At 40.0% G+C, this 20,569-nt stretch overlaps 2 protein-coding genes across 2 annotated transcripts; both read left to right on the top strand.

The window, feature by feature from the left end:
* Positions 1-227: 227 nt before the first annotated feature.
* Positions 228-1,264, top strand: LOC136472015 (germin-like protein 12-2). Its single transcript, XM_066469761.1, has 2 exons — positions 228-427; positions 590-1,264. The coding sequence occupies exons 1-2, from the start codon at positions 310-312 to the stop codon at positions 1,156-1,158; spliced, it is 687 nt and encodes a 228-aa protein (XP_066325858.1). The 5' UTR covers positions 228-309; the 3' UTR covers positions 1,159-1,264.
* A 16,832-nt stretch (positions 1,265-18,096) lies between these two features.
* LOC136472014 (germin-like protein 12-2) lies at positions 18,097-19,126 on the top strand. Its single transcript, XM_066469759.1, has 2 exons — positions 18,097-18,283; positions 18,447-19,126. The coding sequence occupies exons 1-2, from the start codon at positions 18,166-18,168 to the stop codon at positions 19,013-19,015; spliced, it is 687 nt and encodes a 228-aa protein (XP_066325856.1). The 5' UTR covers positions 18,097-18,165; the 3' UTR covers positions 19,016-19,126.
* The last annotated feature ends 1,443 nt before the right edge of the window (positions 19,127-20,569 follow it).

Below are 20,569 nucleotides of genomic sequence, written 5' to 3'. Positions count from 1 at the left end.
GCAAAGAGAACGTGCACGTTGATTTTGTTAGCCGTATGGTGCGTGTGAAAAAATTATTAAAAGCAAGGTAGGTGTGCGAAGTTGATATAAGACAACTGCCAAGACTGTTTCTTCAGTTCTGCTGAAAGGTTCGACTTAAGACTTATTAAGCCATTAATACGTACACGTCGCCACATGCTCTGTGGCAGGCTATATAACCTCACCATCCCCATGCCAAAAGCATCAACAAGACAGACACAAACACCACAAGCTAAGAAGCTCCATAGCTGAATTCAGAGAGCACAAACACAAAAGCGTGTGCAAAACCAAATGGCTGCCTCCACCTACTTCCTCCTCGTTGCTTTTGTAGCATTGGTCATTTCTCAGGCCACTGCCTCTGACCCTAGCCCGCTCCAAGACTTCTGTGTTGCCGACATACACTCTCCGGGTATGCATACTCTCGCTTTAAGTCATGCTGTTTTCTTATACTAATTCACTAATCAAATAAAAATCATTTGTTAAAACAAGCATCTACATACAACTAGCATTTCAAGGTATGGCCTAATCACCTGTTCTCCATCTAACTATTTGTCCTCGTCTATGCATACAGTGAAGGTGAATGGATTTGTTTGCAAGGACCCCATGGCAGTGAACGCCGATGACTTTTTCAAGGCAGCAAACCTTGACAAGCCTAGGGACACCATGAAAAGCAAGGTTGGATCCAATGTCACTTTGATCAATGTCATGCAGTTGCCTGGACTCAACACCCTGGGCATCTCGTTGGCTCGCATTGACTACGCACCATTAGGCGAAAATCCGCCACACACCCACCCACGTGCCACAGAGATCCTCACCGTGCTCGAGGGTACACTTTATGTTGGATTTGTCACCTCCAACACAGACAACGGTAACAAGCTATTCGCCAAGGTTCTCAACAAGGGTGACGTGTTTGTCTTCCCCCAAGGGCTCATACACTTCCAATTCAACCCGGTCCATGACAAGCCGGCTGTGGCAATCGCTGCACTAAGCAGCCAGAACCCTGGGGTTATTACTATTGCGAACGCAGTCTTTGGATCAAAGCCACCGATCTCAGATGATGTCTTGGCCAAGGCCTTCCAGGTGCAAAAGGGAACAATTGATTGGCTTCAAGCTCAGTTCTGGGAGAACAACCACTACTAAGTAAATCAAGACTCAGTTCATTATTGTATAGGAAGATATGCTTATATGCATTTTGCATACTCCTGTATCTATTCAGATATGCTATGCTACAGCCGATAATATTGAATAAATTGGAAGTTGTAACCAATTACTGTTTTTGTGTCTGTGCTGCAAGCTATACCACCATGTTCTTTTTGAATATTTAAAGTGACGTGAAGAGATCATATAAAATTTATTCAATATTGTATGTATATGATATGCCGTTACATAAACAAGATTTCAGGACGTAATTTGGAGATGAATATTCCATGGAGCCGTCCAAATTGCTAAGCTAAACTGTAACACCCTAAAATTTGAATTTCTGGAAATAGAGCTAAAATGATTTAATTTGGAATTTTGTGCTCATGAAAACATAGGAAAATAAAAATTTTCATTAATTTAAAATTTATCATAAGGTAGAAATGTGTTTGTTGCATTCATGCCGGTCGCACCTCATGTTTCTATGTGCAAAATATGTGTTTTTTATACGTTTAGGAGACGAATATCTATCTCTAGGAATTTTTCAGCTTCTTTCTGAAATTTAATTCCTACCTCCTTCACCTTAATCTTTATGTTCCAAGCTCCCAACAATCTTTTTATGAGCTCCAAATACTTTATTTGGGTTCATCATGTTCCAAAGTGTCTCTGATAATTTTCTCCAAATTTTCGGAGGTCTCGGAGTATTTTTCGTGGCTTAAATATTAATTCTGAACTTTTCTAGAATTATTTTATCCATGAAATTAATTAATTCCAAAAATAATAAATCTCTAATTTTTCCAAACGCTCAAAGCCGAGGTGCAATAATCCTAGTAAATCTCAAAGGCCCATGCAGGGGCTTTAATGTTTATTTAGGCACATTAGTTCAGGCGGATGGTGCAACGTCAATTAGTACCATAACGCTAGTTGACGGGGATGTGGGGAGTTTTTCTCCCTATATATATCTACCAACCCCTTGGGCAAAGCACACCAAAACTAGCGTATGGGGAGCCCCTAATTTAGAAAATCCCTCGTGTAGTAAATTATATTTTTCCCTCCTTCCCTCGCCGTTGCTGTCGCCACCGCGCTGCCCAGCCCGGCCATCATCTCCATCGTGCAACAAGTCGAGCCCACCCCTGCGCGCTGTTGCCATCGACCGCCGCCGGCCGTGCCTACGTCATCATGGGGAGATCCATCTATTGCCATCAACTTCATCTCCGGCAGTGCATGCAGACCATGCATCGTTTCGGTACGTTGCTATGCCTGGCCCGCCGATCTAGCTACCATCTGCTGTTGCCTGTGCCGAGCCGAAGCATGCAAATCGTCATGCATGACTGGAAAGCCACGTACGCTATCGGCATACGTATCCACTGGCCAAGCACTGCAGTCCACCGGAACCCTACGCTCCCTACGGCCATCATGGTCTCATCCGTCAACGCCAGAAAATACTGAGATCCATGAACAATAATCATCAACCGGCCGTAACGAACCAGGCAGCAATGCAGATCACGTATGTCACCGCTCATGGAACAGTCTGATATGATCGCAGTACGTACCTGCTCCTCTTTGAAGTCTCTGTTTCCTTTAACCCAATCACTAGATCATATTGATGCAGCATCTCCGATCAGTTGGAGGAGCCGCTTGTGAAACCCGATCTCGCCGCTATCTGCTTCAACGCCGACATCGCTATTCCTCATCTGGCATCGGTGAGGACCTCCGCACGCCTCCGGTTAGTTTTCCCTCCTTGACCTGCACCCTGCTAGCTTTCTTGAGCTCCTATACGATCATCAGTTGTTGCCGTGCGCCGTGCGTGCTCCCTGCTCCAGTTAGCTGTTCCAATTAGCTTGATGACATCATGTATATGTTTTATGGCCGTTTTCTTATAGAAAAACAAATCCAACAATACTATAAAAATACACCACTTACAATCAATAATGAATCCTTACCGTTTCTTCGTTCTAACTCCGATTTGATCCGTTCAACTTGCGCTAGGTTCGTAATTTCATAACCTACATGTTTATACTACTGTTAGATGTGTTTTCAACTTTTAAAATACGTGATTAGATTTAATCTATTATTTTATCAAAGAAAATCTTGTGTAAATCATATCTTTTGTGTTTTAGATCTGTTTTGACCCATTCAAGTTGCGTTAGATTCATAGCGACGACATCTACGTGTTAGCAACAGTGGTTACCATATTACTATTTCTAAAATTTCATGGTTTAAATCATATCTTGATTAATAATTATGCAACTGGGTTTTGTAAATAAAATATGATTTGTTTTACTTTAGTTTTATAACTCAAATCCAAATTTGATTTAATCCAATTTATATAAGCTTTTATATAGTTAAATAAATGAAACCTATAGTTTTCTTTTTCGTGTGTAAAGTAAATCTTTCGGTAGTTGTATCTTTTCAACCGTAGCTCCGATTAGCGTGTTTTCGCGTCTGTGTGTACGTAGCGAGACGTAGATTCGTTTTACAAACTTTTCATCTTGATTTTATGTTTGGTGTATTGTTCTAATTTAGATCTATTATTTGCTTCATGTACGATTGTATGGATGCTTGTGTGGTGCTTTATGATTACGTCCAGTCGGTGAGATATACGTGGTGATCAAGAACAAGAAGAACGTTGAAGATTAAAGCTTACCGAAGGATCGGTGTTTAAGGCAAGTATAGCATCGGATCTTCCTTGTTGTCCTATACACCTTTAATCACTTAATTCATACTGCATGTGCCTACCTTGACTGCCACAAAGTATTTCCTAGTACTGTGTTACCTTGTGCCTTGTTACCTATGGGGTATTGCACTGGGTAGTATGATGCTAGTGCTCAACTTCAACCATGATCTTGTAACTTGAATAATGTAATATGCAAGAAACACTAAAAGATGCTTTTTAGCAACATGGAACAAGGAGGCTAGGGCATTGGACTATTTTATGGTGCTCTAGATTCCTCTCCCTAAGGACTTATCTGTAAGTGATTTATCCGAGACTTACAGTACAGCTGTGAGGGCTATATGGCTCTGGCTTTCGCTCAGTATGAGGACCTTTTCTAGCTTGTTAGTGGCTACCTTTATTGGCGTAAGAATGGCTTGCCGAATCAGGTATAGGACAGCCTCTACTCTTATGTGTATAGCCGTGATGGAATTGTACCATTCGATATGGGGTTCCTATATCTGTTCGCCAAATGAATCTAATGGCCCTAACTTGTTAGACGAAACTTTGAAAGGCTTCATAGTGAACCCTGCCGACTTTCCTTGGTAGTGGGTCAAGAGGTTGGCCGCCTCAGGCGAAATGGTAAATCATGACTCACAGTGAAAGTGTACAACCTCAGCAGAGTGTAAAACCGGTATATCAGCCATGCTCACTGTCACGAGCGGCCTTGGAACATTTATGGAATAGATGATGAACACTAGTGATATGGATGATGAAGATGCTCACTAATGGTTAATTGTTTATGTTATTCATTATTCATGTTTACCTGATCATGTGTTTACGTGGGCTTGTGGATAAATTTGATGCCAACCAATTGCTAAAAGATGACTCATTAAAAGCTAATCGCAGTTGAACCAGTGTCAACCTTTTGAGCCTCATGAACCCCATGTCGTATTTGTTGAGTACGACTCGTACTTACACTTACTTTATTTTACACATATATAGAAAAATCCCAGATGGGTACCAGATTGTTAGAGTTTGGAGGAATTAGGCTTGTGATCAACCAGTCATCCCTGTGGATTTAGGTCTTTCCGTTGTCTATACTCTGAGGTTACATTCTTTATACTAATATGCAATGTATTTAAGCATTGTCTATTGATATTACCTTTATTTATAGCTATATGTGAGATTTGACTTCCTGGGCTCACATATGGTGCGTATCTGGTTTTGTTATTAAAACCGGGTGCTACATAAACTATACTATCAACTGGTACATCACCGATGGTTAACTTAATCGACCAAGTAGGCCATGGAGCCACACGACCTATGTGTTCCACTACATGCATATAGTAAGTGAAATATCATACGTGGTCACATCCAATTCCAACGTTGTATTACTACTTAAGCTTAATTTAATACAAATTTTGCAAGACAAAAGTCCACACACACGAGAAGTCTAACCATCCAAATATACAGTAGTTTTTAAGGCACTATGTCAAAACAGCCAAAGGAGACGCCTTAATTAGTGACATGTAACACCCTAAAATTAGCAACTTTCTAAAAAGAGTAAAATGATTTCTGTTAATTGTTTTATGCTCATAAAAACATAGGTAAAAGAATTTTTTCTTTAAATTAAAATCCAACGTAAGGGTAACAACATGTTTGTGCATACATACCGTTGCATTGATACTTTTGTGATGAGTGGTTTGGAAAATAAATTCGAATCTCAATCTTTAAAATATTGCTTTCAAGTAGTGGTTTAAAAAGAATTTGAAAATTTGCAAAAACAAAAGTTAGATAAGATGCCTTGTTTTTGAAATCTAAAGTCTTGGAAAAGGTTTTAAGACACGTTAGGATGATGCCTCACTTTTCGGGAATCTTTCCGACCTTTTTCGGGATTAAATTCATATTTCTTGGAGTTTTATCTTTTTTCTTTATCAATGCGAAAGTCTTTTTCGGGAGCTAAACCACTTTGGTTGTGTTCCTTATCCTTTCATCTATTCCCAGGAATTTTTCTAGTATTTTTCGGAGCTCAGAGATATTTTTCGGAGCCTAAATAGTAATTCCTGATTTTCTGTAATTATTTTAATTCCGAAAATCAATATTTACTAAAATATCTCGGATTTCCAAAATATCCAAACCCTACGTATATATATATATATATGCCGGCGTAGCCCTCGACGCGAGGATTCCAGAAGTACAGCCCGTTTTTCGAGCCGCCACTCGTAGCCCCCGCAGATCGGGACGCCGAAGTTCTCCACAGCTAGGTTTCCGACGAACCTTCGGCGAGCTTTTCCGGCCATCTCGGACGTCTCCGGCGAAAACCGTCACCACCATGAGGTAGATCTCGTCGTCCTCTACACCGTCTTTCCATCCTTTTCGTGAATCCGTGCCTGTTTGAGGACCGTTTCCCGTCTCATCTTTCTTTTCTCCGGCGAGGAGCAAACCATGGCCGGCGTTCGTCTTTTGCGGCCACCCCGGCTCTGTGCGCTGTCGTTGGTGGGAATCACCTGCACCGCATCGGGCCCCACTGTGCCCCACGCCGCCGCCGACCCGCGCCCTAGCCCCTACCCCGTGAAGGAACAGCAGGCGCTGCTCTGGCAGGGCAGGCCGCCGCTGAGTCCTGCACGGTCGTTGCAGACCAACCGGCTCCACCCGGCCTGCATCAACTGCGGTCTGGCGCCTCCGGTCAGCCGGGCTGCTGCCGCAGGCCGAGGCCTCTCTCCTCCCCGCCCAGCGCGTGAGCAGCAGCACCCCCATGGCTGCCATGGCCATGTTCTATACGTGAAGATCACAAGGAAGAATATGACTATATTTACGGTATTGCCACCGGTTCGTTTAATCTCCGTGGTTTCTTCGTTTTAATTCCGTTTCAGTTCGTTCCAGTTGCGTTAGTTTCGTGTCGTCGAGATCTACGCAGTAGAGTTATTAGTTTTTATATCACATGTTTATGAATTTATTTTATTAAAATATTAATTGTGTCTATAATTAATTAATCGCTGATTAATTAAAGTCGATTTAGGTTTTTGATGTCGATTCGATTGCACGAGTTTCATCGCAGTGTGTGATACGTGTTTGCAGCGATGATTAACATATCTCACATCTTGGAGATTTATAAGTTGAATATTAATTTGATTAAGGATTATTCAATAACTTGTTAATTAAGAGCAATTTAAGTTCTAATTTCGTTTTGCAACCGTTTAAGTTGCGTTTGGTACGTGCTGACGTGAATGATATGTTAGGGGCAATGTTTTTCATGTCACATGATTTTTCATATATAGCTAAATATTAAATTGGTTAACATGCTTATAATTAGTTTTATAACTAGAAACAATATAGGTTTTGTATTCCGGTGATTATACATAACCTGTTAATCTGATTAATCAGTAACTTCAGTACAGTCTTAGATTATAATTAGTTGAATGTTGCATATGTGTTAAATATGAATAGATGCCCTCACATGATTTATGTTTTTAATTTATAGATGTTTAAATGACTAAAAGTATATATATAATCTTTTATAATTATAAAATATGGCGTATGCCAACATTAATGCCTTTTTAATTATGACTTGCTTAGATCAATTATGAGACATAATATAATTGTTCTATTAGTTGCTCTCACATGTTCTATATTTCTAAAGTAAAGTTTAAATACTTTATATAATATGAGATATGTTGATTAATAAAATATGATTAATTAGTGACGTAAACATGTATGTCTTTAAATTGTAATTTGCCAAGTTTAAATGTGACATATATACTTTGAATATATATACTCTCATTTGTTATTATATTTCAATTTAATTTGCATAAATGATATCAAGATATTTATAATTAAGATATGATTAATTTATCTTAGTTTTCTAAATCTAATAACTCAAGTATAAAATGACTTAACTCAATTTTAGATATTCCCCTGAGATATCTTATACATATTTTATGATCATTAAAATAGATAAAGCATATAGTTTTTCTTTCCAACGTAAATCCTTCGATAGATGTTTCTGTTTTATCGTAGCTCCGATTAGTGTGCCTTTCGCGTGTGTGTGATCGTAGCAATACGTAGATTAGATTTCGAATCTTTTCATTGATTGGTGTATTGTTCTAATCTAGTATGTTTGCTATGCATGCTTGTTCGGATGCTTGTGTGGTGCTTTCGGTCTTGTCCAGTCGGTGAGTTTTGTGTTGGTGATCTATAAGAAGTTGGAGAAGAAGAAGAAGAAGAAGAAAATGTTGAAGATTAAAGCTTACCGAAGGATCGGTGTTTAAGGCAAGTATAGTTTGGGTTTTCTTTCTGTGACCATGATCTTGAAGCTTGATTAATGAATATGCTATAAACACAAGAGATGACTTGTTAGCAACAACAGGAGGGTTAAATTCCCTCTCCACAAGGTCTCATTCGTAAGTGATCATCCGAGACTTACAGTACAGCTGTGAGGGCTATATGGCTCTGGCTCTAGTTGCTTGGGAGACCTTTTCTAGCAGGCTTAGAGGATACTGCGAGTTGGGTATAGGACAGCCTCTGTCCTATTGTGCCTTGCTATGGAAGCGGCCTTTTAATGGAAGGGGGGTTCCTATATCCGATGACCCTACGGCCCTTCCTGGTTAGACGAACTTCTGAGTAGCTTTATATGATTTCCGGTGTTTGGACCTTGCAAACCCGTACATTTGGAAATCATGACTCATAGTGAAAGTGTACACCTCTGCGCAGAGTTTAATAAACTGATATATCAGCCGTGCTCGCGGTCACGGGCGGCCAAGGGATTCTTACGCCAAAGATGAGCACTTGTTAAATCATGCTTAACTGAGTTATTTTAAGCTATTTATTATTCAATTACACTTGATCATGTGGTTATGGATTACAATACCTTGTTGCTATATTTGTTGAGTTCGACATGGACTCACTCTTGCAATTTTCCCCACACCTCAGGCCGGATAATAGTTTGTCAGAGACTTGAGAAGTTAGGCTTGTGATCAACCAGTCAGTTGGATCCCGGGGAGTGAAGTCTGCACCCGGAGATCAAAGTTGTCTATCCATTGATTGCTTTCTAAGGTTATTTCTTTTGCTAAGTTCGCTATATATTAAGCATTGTGAATTGATACTGCCCCTTTATTTGTAGCTATATGTGAGGTTTGATTACCAGGGCTCACATATGGTGTGCATTCGGCTTGTCCTTAAAACCGGGTGTTACAAGTGGTATCAGAGCAATGCTGACTGTAAGACGCAAGCCTAGTAGAAACTGGTCGTGCTAAGGTTTACAAGTTACAGCAAAAATCCTTGTTCTATAAATCTTAATATTTTCTTCTCTACTACATTCTTACCCTTGATATTCGTTCCCTCCTTGATGCTTCTTTAAAAGCTTTTTGTTCCCATCTACTCCTTGCTTTGATATGCTTTTAGAATCTTGTCTTACCACCTTCTCGCGCAATTCGAAGTTAAGCTATAGGATCTTTACCCATAATATTAGAAGACGATAGAATCGCAAGTTTAAGTCAATGATTGAATTGTGCACCCTAATTGCTTGTTGGCTTGTCATTATGATTATGTTTTGTTTTGAATCTTTGTAATGAGTGCAATGATTTTGTGGTATTTTCCACAAATTCATTTAGTTTATAAGCATAAGACATAAGGATTAATGAATAGATAGTTGGGTTTTGGTTTTCTTCTGTTTTCCTATCCTATCTTTCTGGAGTAACCTATCATCTTTGGTTTATATCTCTATTCTTGGGTAATTAAAAATCATGACAAAATTCTGGAGAACAGTAGACTTCAACATGTTTCTTTGACTGCAAGAATCACCCTGATATCTAATTTGGTTATGGAGTTATCAAAATCTCAAGAGGATATAGCTGTGCTGACTGAGATCTGGAGCAGTATGTGGTTTTCTGGTTATATCACAATACCTGTTCGAGAAAATGTTACAAAATTTCTATGGGATCAACTGGACTTCTATACCTATCATATGCCTCCGAATTCACCCTCATAGCTATTTTAATTTGGGAAATATAGTCATCACAAGTTGAAGTTTCTGTGCAGTCTGAAACCTGGAACAGTTTCTGTTGTGCACTATTTTCGACCAACTTAGCTGTAGAATCTGGAGAAGTCTTCTACATGAAAGTTATAAAGGATTTAATGAGCTTTCCAACGGTGTAAAGTACAACATTATTGGATTTACAGAACAGGAATTATAGTAGTTTTACTGCACTGCTGTTTTTTCTACTCGCGGATAAACTGAGGTTACTTGTTCCTACTTATACACATGAGTTCCTCTTGGTTATCAATGGTCATACTGATAAGTTAACTCACTTAGAAGAAGATTCAAGCTATCCTTTGGCGCCCTACTTGATCTTTTCTTAAGGGGGGGTAGCCAAGGCATAAAGGAATCGCAAGATGGGGGTCTCATATAATCTAGAGCTTCACTTGGAAGTGTCGGTTATTCCTACGGTTGAGGAATCACTATCAGACACAAGGATCTTTGTTCAAGATTGTTAACAGTTGGATCATCTACAAGGAGCTCAAATATTTTGTCAAGATTGGTCTTCGCTTCAAGCTATCATTACTTGGGAGTTCACTCTTCAACTCAAGACAAGTTGGCACTGATGGCATATGAAAATATGATGATTGGACTTCTCTATACAGTTGGTTCTTTGGCAACTTAAGTGAGTTTAGTTTGGATGAGTTCTCTTTTTTGTTGTGGGATGTCTCTAATGATAGAATTATACGGACAATCACTCAAAAGAGATGTGTTGAGCTAGAACCCCGCTTAAGTATGCAAGAGTGATTCAGAATTCCTCGGAATGGTAAGATTCTATCACACGTTCATTAGAGGTATTATAGTGTTGAACACAAGAGTTTCTTTTATAAAGCGGTTGGCAAGGATATGGATGTGCTCTATGTAAGAAAAGCAGTGAATTATGCATCAAGTCAACTATGGAGGCTTGAGATGGGCTATTTGACATATGAGATCTGGAGATATCCATTGTGGAGCATAGTGGTATTATCTACTTGGACATGAAGAGTGATATCTACGTGAATCATAAGAATCTAAGGGACACTTTCAGTAAGTTGGTTTGAGATTGTGACATCAGTGTTGGGTTCAATTAACCAAATGTTTTTGGTTTAGAAGTATGTGTTATCTTTAGAAGAAATAAAAGTCGTTGTCAATGCCGTTAGCAAATTGGAAGAGCTATGCTAAGAATATTGAATGACACCATGGATTAAGTTTTGTGTTAAGAGTCACAACTCAACCTGAGCATATATATAGTTAATAGTGTTTTGAAGTTGGAATCTATTTTGGACCAAGAGAGTAATACATGAGGATCAATTGGAATATGGATGTATGAAGTGGTCGATTTGATATCTTGGGACTAAAAAAATCTAGCAAGACATGTTGAGAAGTATTGTGTTACATTTTGGAATTAGTGAGGACAAGAGTTTGTCACTCAATGGATTCCAAAGTGGTCTTTGTGAGAAGCATATGGAGTGTCAGTGTGAAGAATAAGCTAGCACCCAGCTGCAACAGTTCATTGAGGTTGTTAAAAAGGAAAAGCAAAGAGGCCTAACAATTGGAAGAGTACCAGAGAGTTGGTTTGTGGATACTTGAGAGTTAATTAGAGGGCCTATCAACATCTGGGGATCAGCGAGTATGCTATTTGGAGTAAAAGTAATAGGTGGTGCAAAGTCAAGAGAAATCTTTGTCAAGACGGTGGAACTACTCGAGAAAGTGAAGAAGATCCAATGGCAGTGTGCATTCCAGTGTCTTGATCATCATCTTCCGAATCTCGAGGACGAGATTCATCTTAAGGGGGTAGAATTGTAACACCCTAAAATTAGCTACTTTCTAAAAAGAGTAAAAAATGATTATGTTAATTGTTTTATGCTCATAAAAACATAGGTAAAAGAAATTTTTCTTTAATTTAAAATCCAACATAAGGGGTAACAACATGTTTGGTGCATACATACCATTGCATTGATACTTTGTGATTGAGTGGTTTGGAAAATAAATTCAAATCTCAATCTTTAAAATATTGCTTTCAAGTAGTGGTTTAAAAGAATTTGAAAATTTGCAAAAACAAAAGTTAGATAAGATGCCTTGTTTTTAAAATCTAAAGGCTTGGAAAAGGTTTTAAGACACGTTAGGATGATGCCTCACTTTTTGGGAATCTTCCGACTTTTTCGGGATTAATTCATATTTCTTAGAGTTTTATCTTTTTCCTTGATCAATGCAAAAGTCTTTTCGGGAGCTAAACCACTTTGGTTGTGTTCCTTATCCTTTCATCTATTCCCAAGAATTTTTCTAGTATTTTTCGGAGCTCAGAGATATTTTTCGGAGCCTAAATAGTAATTCTCGATTTTCTGTAATTATTTTAATTCCGAAAATCAATATTTACTAAAATATCTCGGATTTCCAAAATATCCAAACCCTACGTATATATAGATATATATATATAGATATATATATATATATATATATATATATATATAATATATATATATATATATATATGCCGGGGCGTAGCCCTCGACGCGAGGGATTCCAGAAGTACATCCTGTTTTTCGAGCCGCCACTCGTAGCCCCCGCAGATCGGACGCCGAAGTTCTCCACAGTTAGGTTTCCGGCGAACCTTCGGCGAGCTTTTCCGGCCATCTCGGACGTCTCCGGCGAAACCGTCACCACCATGAGGTAGATCTCGTCGTCCTCTACACCGTCTTTCCATCCTTTTGCGAATCCGTGCCTGTTTGATGTACCGTTTCCCATCTCTTTTTCTTTCTCCGGCGAGGAGCAACCATGGCCGGCGTTCGTCTTTTGCGGCCACCCCCCGTCTGTGCGCTGTCGTCGGTGGAATCACCTGCTCCGCATCGGGCCCCACTGTGCCCCACGCCGCCGCCGCCCCGCCCCCAGCCCCTGCCCCGTGAAGGAACAGCAGCGCTGCTCTGGCAGGGCAGGCCACCTGAGTCCTGCACGGTCGTCTAGCAGCCAACCACCGGCTCCCACGGCCTGCATCACTGCGGTCTGGCGCCTCCGGTCAGCCCGGCTGCTGCCGCAGGCCAAGGCCTCTCTCTCCCCCCGCCCCTCCCATCGGTGAGCAGCACACCCATGGCTGCCATGGCCATGTTCTGTACGTGAAGATCACAAGAAGAATATGACTATATTTACTATTGCCACGGTTCATTTAATCTCTCCGTGTTTCTTTCGTTTTAATTCCGTTTCAGTTCGTTCTAGTTGCGTTAGTTTCGTGTCGTCGTCTGACTCTACGCAGTAGAGTTATTAGTTTTTTATATCACATCCCGTTGGTTATGAATTTATTTTATAAAATATTAATTGTGTCTATAATTAATTAATCGCTGATTAATTAAAGTCGATTTAGGTTTTTGATGTCGAATTCGATTGCACGAGTTTCATCGTAGTGTGTGATACGTGTTGCAGCGATGATTAACATATCTCACATCTTGGAGATTTATAAGTTGAATATTAATTTAATTAAGGATTATTCAATAACTTGTAATTAAGAGCAATTTAAGTTCTAATTTCGTTTTGCACCGTTTAAGTTGCGTTTGGTATGTGCTGACGTGAATGATATGTTAGGGGCAATGTTTTTCATGTCACATGATTTTTCATATATAGCTAAATATCAAATTGGTTAACATGCTTATAATTAGTTTTATAACTAGAAACAATATAGGTTTTGTATTCCGGTGATTATACATAACCTGTTAATCTGATTAATCAGTAACTTCAGTACAGTCTTAGATTATAATTAGTTGAATGTTGCATATGTGTTAAATATGAATAGATGCCCCTCACATGATATATGTTTTTAATTTATAGATGTTTAAATGACTAAAAGTATATATATAATCTTTTATAATTATAAAATATTACGTATGCCAACATTAATGCCTTTTTAATTATGACTTGCTTAGATCAATTATGAGACAATAATATAATTTGTTCTATTAGTTGCTTCTCACATGTTCTATATTTCTAAGTAAAGTTTAAATACTTTATATAATATGAGATATGTTGATTAATAAAAATATGATTAATTAGTGACGTAAACATGTATGTCTTTAAATTGTAATTTGCCAAGTTTAAATGTGACATATATACTTTGAATATATATACTCTCATTTGTTATTATATTTCAATTTAATTTGCATAAATGATATCAAGATATTTATAATTAAGATATGATTAATTTATCTTAGTTTTCTAAATCTAATAACTCAAGTATAAAATGACTTAACTCAATTTAGATATTCCCCTGAGATATCTTATACATGTTTTATGATCATTAAAATAGATAAAGCATATAGTTTTCTTTCCAACGTAAATCCTTCGATAGATGTTTCTGTTTTATCATAGCTCCGATTAGTGTGCCTTTCGCGTGTGTGTGATCGTAGCAATATGTAGATTAGATTTCGAATCTTTTCATTGATTGGTGTATTGTTCTAATCTAGTATGTTGCTATGCATGCTTGTTCGGATGCTTGTGTGGTGCTTTCGGTCTTGTCCAGTCGGTGAGTTTTGTGTTGGTGATCTATAAGAAGTTGGAGAAGAAGAAGAAGAAGAAGAAGAAGAAAACGTTGAAGATTAAAGCTTACCGAAGGATCGGTGTTTAAGGCAAGATATAGTTTGGGTTTTCTTTCTGTGACCATGATCTTGAAGCTTGATTAATGAATATGCTATAAACACAAGAGATGACTTGTTAGCAACAACAGGAGGGTTAAATTCCCTCTCCACAAGGTCTCATTTGTAAGTGATCATCCGGGACTTACAGTACAGCTGTGAGGGCTATATGGCTCTGGCTCTAGTTGCTTGGAGACCTTTTTCTAGCAGGCTTAGAGGATACTGCGAGTTGGGTATAGGACAGCCTCTGTCCTGTTGTGCCTTGCTATGGAAGCGGCCTTTTAATGGAAGTGGGGTTTCCTATATCCGATGACCCTGCGGCCCTTCCCGGTTAGACGAACTTCTGAGTAGCTTTATATGATTTCCGATGTTTGGACCTTGCAAACCCGTACATTTGGAAATCATGACTCACAGTGAAAGTGTACACCTCTGCGCAGAGTTTAATAAACTGATATATCAGCCGTGCTCACGGTCACGGGCGACCAAGGGATTCTTACGCCAAAGATGAGCACTTGTTAAATCATGCTTAACTGAGTTATTTTAAGCTATTTATTATTCAATTACACTTGATCATGTGGTTATGGATTACAATACCTTGTTGCTATATTTGTTGAGTTCGACATGGACTCACTCTTGCAATTTCCCCCACACCTCAGGCCGGATAATAGTTTGTCAGAGACTTGAGAAGTTAGGCTTGTGATCAACCAGTCAGTTGGATCCAGGGGAGTGAAGTCTGCACCCGGAGATCAGAGTTTGTCTATCCATTGATTGCTTTCTAAGGTTATTTCTTTTGCTAAGTTCGCTATATATTAAGCATTGTGAATTGATACTGCCCCTTTATTTGTAGCTATATGTGAGGTTTGATTACCAGGGCTCACATATGGTGTGCATTCGGCCTGTCCTTAAAACCGGGTGTTACATGACATGAAATTAAACACATGCCACTAATGTAAGATTAGTGGCGCGGGTAATTTGTCGCTTAGGTCTCACAGGATCAGCCACAGCGCCACGGTTCCTGACTTATGGGGAGCATGGGTCTATCTTATGACCGCCTCTAAGTAGTGCTTTATTCTCGAGGTATCAAGAAGCTCGTGCTTCCCCTAGTGTACTCGTTGGAGCCCCTCGCACGGGCCAAGATCTTGGTTGGATAACTCCGTGGATAGTCCCCGGGCCATCCCCACACGCAAGTGTGTCTTCGAAATGGCCAATCGTGGACTGCTCCCTACCATCTTCAATATCGAGCTTCCGGCTCAAACACCATGGGCCTCGTTCCTTCGGTACACCAGAGGTGGCCGCACCATAAACGTGGTTCTTGTGATATCGCAAGGTTAGAAGCCGCTAGGGTACAATAATGGTGCACGCACGAGCACTAAGCTTCAGAGGTATGCAAACCTCTTTACTAAGCCTAATGCAAGAGATAAAGCGGTTTTCTAACTAGCCTAACCCCACCAGGAGAATTCTAGTGACTGCATGTCAGCTAGTCGTTGCCGACCATTGGACCTTTCTCCGGTGACCACCGAATAAATCCGGTGCACCTAAAACTTTCTTTGGCGCCGCCCTCTCTATCCATCGCCAGATTATTCCGGTGCCTATAAAAGCTTTTGCAAAGACTTCTTCATCGTCCTAGCCTTTTCTCCAGTCCTCCCTGGTCGCAACCACCAATGTTTTGTTGGTGTTTGTCTTGCCTACTTCTGTGTACCGCCCTTTTCATTTCTCCGTTGCTTGTAAAAAGAGGCATCACAGGAGTTATCCGGTGCTCCTGTGCAGCACTCGTCTAGTTCCGTTTGTTTATGTCTTCTTGTCTGCCCTTCTTCTACTTTGGACTTTTTGCATGTCTTCCAGGTATGATCTCCATTATTGCTCCATGGCCTTCGCTGAGGTGATCTTTAAATGCATGACTAACCATCCCAAATATTACAGCGTACACTTGACATATTAGCATATATAAGCCACTATCACAGAGTATACAATCACTGTTGGTCGATCACTGCCGACTGCTTTGCAATCGGTAGGGATAAGGTTCGTAGCTTCAACCGGTTGTGATAGGATAGCTTTCATATATTGCCCAATGGTAACACAGACCGGCAGTGATTCTTTAGCCATGCACCTAAATTTTTGTTTCAACATGGTTGATGAAGCAGGATCACGGTCACGGTGCTTTTTTTGAGATCTACAACTTTCATTTTTGCTATTTGTCCATCCGAGGTCGTTTAAAAATTCAAATTTTAAACTTTTAGAAATTCAAACGTTAATGAAGGGCCAATATCATATCCGATGCAAAAAAAAAAGTCACTATCCGAAGCAGCAAGACGTTAATGAAGGGCCAATGTCATATCAAAAAGTCTGGGATCTGGAGAATAGAAAAATAACATTTTGCTAATGTTGTGGCAATAGCAGGCTGCAGGCTAGCTTATGGGATGACCTCACTGGTGAAGCACGAAGGACAGATGACGGTTTGGTCTTGTACCGATAGATATAGAAGCTTCACCAGATTAACTCAAAAGTAAAGCGTGTGCGGTAGCTACCCTTTAGGCGTTTACCAAGTTTGTCCCAGCCTTGGTACGGAAGCATTCCACTCGATTCATTAATTGTCGTTTTGGGTTTCCGTGCCATAAGTTTGACTAGATTTGTAGAAAACACGAGCAACATTTGTATTTCCAAACAAATTTATTATGAAAATAGATTTAAAGATCTATCTAATGGTATTAATTGTGTATCATAAATATTAATATCTTTTTATATAAAATTAGTCGTCAAAGTTATTTCTCAGGAAGCGAGAACGACGGTTATTTTTGGGCAGAGGAAGTATGACTCAACTAGTGGTCACGAATGACGACATGGAGATTATTAAATAGTTGTGATCAAGGTGTAAAGTAAATAAAGATATTGTACATGTGTTATAGAGAGGCTTCCCCACTATTAACTCTTTCTATCTATTATTAGCGAGGATTTGACTCTTTCTATACGCATGTTAGCACAAGCATCGATGACTCTTTCTGTACCTCACGTATTAGTGTAAAGCTACTAAGAAGCAGTCAAGTGCTTGATCTAGTAAAGCGTGTACGACAGATGTTGGTTTCAGATATATAATTCCCCAGTTCTCACAAGCAAAAAAAATGGTGACCAAATAAACATTGGAAACGTTAGTCGTCTGCTATATATGACTCGTCAACCGGTCACGAAAGACGGAATATATGGAGATTGTTGGATAGTTATAATTATATGAAGTGCAAAAGGTAATAAAGATTTTATATGACGGTCATGTACTTTCGCATTGTTGACTATTTGTAAATTTTTTTGTGAGTTGACTCTTTCTATACCTATGTTAGCACAAGCAAAGATGGTACGCTTGAACCCAGACACCAAAAAACACAAAAAGAAAACAAAGACTACACTTCCGTAATGCTGTGCTGCAAGCAAAGAGAACGTGCACGTTGATTTTGTTAGCCGTATGGTGCGTGTGAAAAAATTATTAAAAGCAAGGTAGGTGTGCGAAGTTGATATAAGACAACTGCCAAGACTGTTTCTTCAGTTCTGCTGAAAGGTTCGACTTAAGACTTATTAAGCCATTAATACGTACACGTCGCCACATGCTCTGTGGCAGGCTATATAACCTCACCATCCCCATGCCAAAAGCATCAACAAGATAGACACAAACACCACAAGCTAAGAAGCTCCATAGCTGAATTCAGAGAGCACAAACACAAAAGCGTGTGCAAAACCAAATGGCTGCCTCCACCTACTTCCTCCTCGTTGCTTTTGTAGCATTGGTCATTTCTCAGGCCACTGCCTCTGACCCTAGCCCGCTCCAAGACTTCTGTGTTGCCGACATACACTCTCCGGGTATGCATACTCTCGCTTTAAGTCATGCTGTTTTCTTATACTAATTCACTAATCAAATAAGAATCATTTGTTAAAACAAGCATCTACATACAACTAGCATTTCAAGGTATGGCCCTAATCACCTGTTCTCCATCTAACTATTTGTCCTCGTCTATGCATACAGTGAAGGTGAATGGATTTGTTTGCAAGGACCCCATGGCAGTGAACGCCGATGACTTTTTCAAGGCAGCAAACCTTGACAAGCCTAGGGACACCATGAAAAGCAAGGTTGGATCCAATGTCACTTTGATCAATGTCATGCAGTTGCCTGGACTCAACACCCTGGGCATCTCGTTGGCTCGCATTGACTACGCACCATTAGGCGAAAATCCACCACACACCCACCCACGTGCCACAGAGATCCTCACCGTGCTCGAGGGTACACTTTATGTTGGATTTGTCACCTCCAACACAGACAACGGTAACAAGCTATTCGCCAAGGTTCTCAACAAGGGTGACGTGTTTGTCTTCCCCCAAGGGCTCATACACTTCCAATTCAACCCGGTCCATGACAAGCCGGCTGTGGCAATCGCTGCACTAAGCAGCCAGAACCCTGGGGTTATTACTATTGCGAACGCAGTCTTTGGATCAAAGCCACCGATCTCAGATGATGTCTTGGCCAAGGCCTTCCAGGTGCAAAAGGGAACAATTGATTGGCTTCAAGCTCAGTTCTGGGAGAACAACCACTACTAAGTAAATCAAGACTCAGTTCATTATTGTATAGGAAGATATGCTTATATGCATTTTGCATACTCCTGTATCTATTCAGTTATGCTATGCTACAGCCGATAATATTGAATAAATTGGAAGTTGTAACCAATTACTGTTTTTGTGTCTGTGCTGCAAGCTATACCACCATGTTCTTTTTGAATATTTAAAGTGACGTGAAGAGATCATATAAAATTTATTCAATATTGTATGTATATGATATGCCGTTACATAAACAAGATTTCAGGACGTAATTTGGAGATGAATATTCCATGGAGCCGTCCAAATTGCTAAGCTAAACTGTAACACCTAAAATTTGAATTTCTAGGAAATAGAGCTAAAATGATTTAATTTGGAATTTTGTGCTCATGAAAACATAGGAAAATAAAAATTTTCATTAATTTAAAATTTATCATAAGGTAGAAATGTGTTTGTTGCTATTCATGCCGGTCGCACCTCGTGTTTCTATGTGCAAAATGTGTGTTTTTTATACGTTTAGGAGACGAATATCTATCTCTAGGAATTTTTCAGCTTCTTTCTGAAATTTAATTCCTACCTCCTTCACCTTAATCTTTATGTTCCAAGCTCCCAACAATCTTTTTATGAGCTCTAAATACTTTATTTGGGTTCATCATGTTCCAAAGTAGTCTCTGATAATTTTCTCCAAATTTTCGGAGGTCTCGGAGTATTTTTCGTGGCTAAATATTAATTCTGAACTTTTCTAGAATTATTTTATCCATGAAATTAATTAATTCCAAAAATAATAAATCTCTCATTTTCCCAATGCTCAAAGCCGAGGTGCAACAATCCTAGTAAATCTCAAAGGCCCATGCAGGGGCTTTAATGTTTATTTAGGCCCATTAGTTCAGGCGGATGGCTGCTGCAACGTCCAATTAGTACCATAACGCTAGTGACGGGATGTGGGTAGTTTTTTTCCCTATATATACTACCAACCCCTTAGGGCAAAGCACACCAAAACTAGGGCTGTATGGGGAGCCCCCTAATTTAGAAAATCCCTCATGTAGTAAATTATATTTTTCCCTCCTTCCCTCGCCGTCGCTGTCGCAGCCGCGCTGCCCAGCCCGGCCATCATCTCCATCGTGCAAACAAGTCGAGCCCACCCCTGCGCGCTGTTTGCCATCGACCGCCGCGGGCCGTGTATACGTCATCATGGTGGAGATCCATCTATTGCCATCAACTTCATCTCCGGCAGTGCATGCAGACCATGCATCGTTTCGGTACGTTGCTATCCTGGCCGCCGATCTACCATCTGCTGTTGCCTGTGCCGAGCAGAAGCATGCAAACCGTCATGCATGACTACGCTATCGGCATACGTATCCACTGGCCAAGCACTGCAGTCCACCGGAACCCTACGCTCCCTACGGCCATCATGGTCTCATCCGTCAACGCCAGAAAATACTGAGATCCTGAACAATAATCATCAACCGGCCGTAACGAACCACGGCAGCAATGCAGATGACGTATGTCACCGCTCATGGAAAAGTCTCATATGATCGCAGTACGTACCTGCTCCTCTTT

This window comes from Miscanthus floridulus, chromosome 8 (assembly GCF_019320115.1).
Source record: "Miscanthus floridulus cultivar M001 chromosome 8, ASM1932011v1, whole genome shotgun sequence".
Lineage (NCBI taxonomy): Eukaryota > Viridiplantae > Streptophyta > Magnoliopsida > Poales > Poaceae > Miscanthus > Miscanthus floridulus.
The sequence above is the reverse complement of the archived record's forward strand: the minus strand, read 5'-3'. Positions and strand labels throughout refer to the sequence as shown.

Excerpts from the sequence above, each read along its gene's own strand:
- LOC136472014 (XM_066469759.1), top strand. The coding sequence starts at position 18,166 with ATGGCTGCCTCCACCTACTTCCTCCTCGTTGCTTTTGTAGCATTGGTC. Across the intron at positions 18,284-18,446 it reads TGCCGACATACACTCTCCGG|TGAAGGTGAATGGATTTGTT; the intron begins GTATGCATACTC and ends CTATGCATACAG.
- LOC136472015 (XM_066469761.1), top strand. The coding sequence starts at position 310 with ATGGCTGCCTCCACCTACTTCCTCCTCGTTGCTTTTGTAGCATTGGTC. Across the intron at positions 428-589 it reads TGCCGACATACACTCTCCGG|TGAAGGTGAATGGATTTGTT; the intron begins GTATGCATACTC and ends CTATGCATACAG.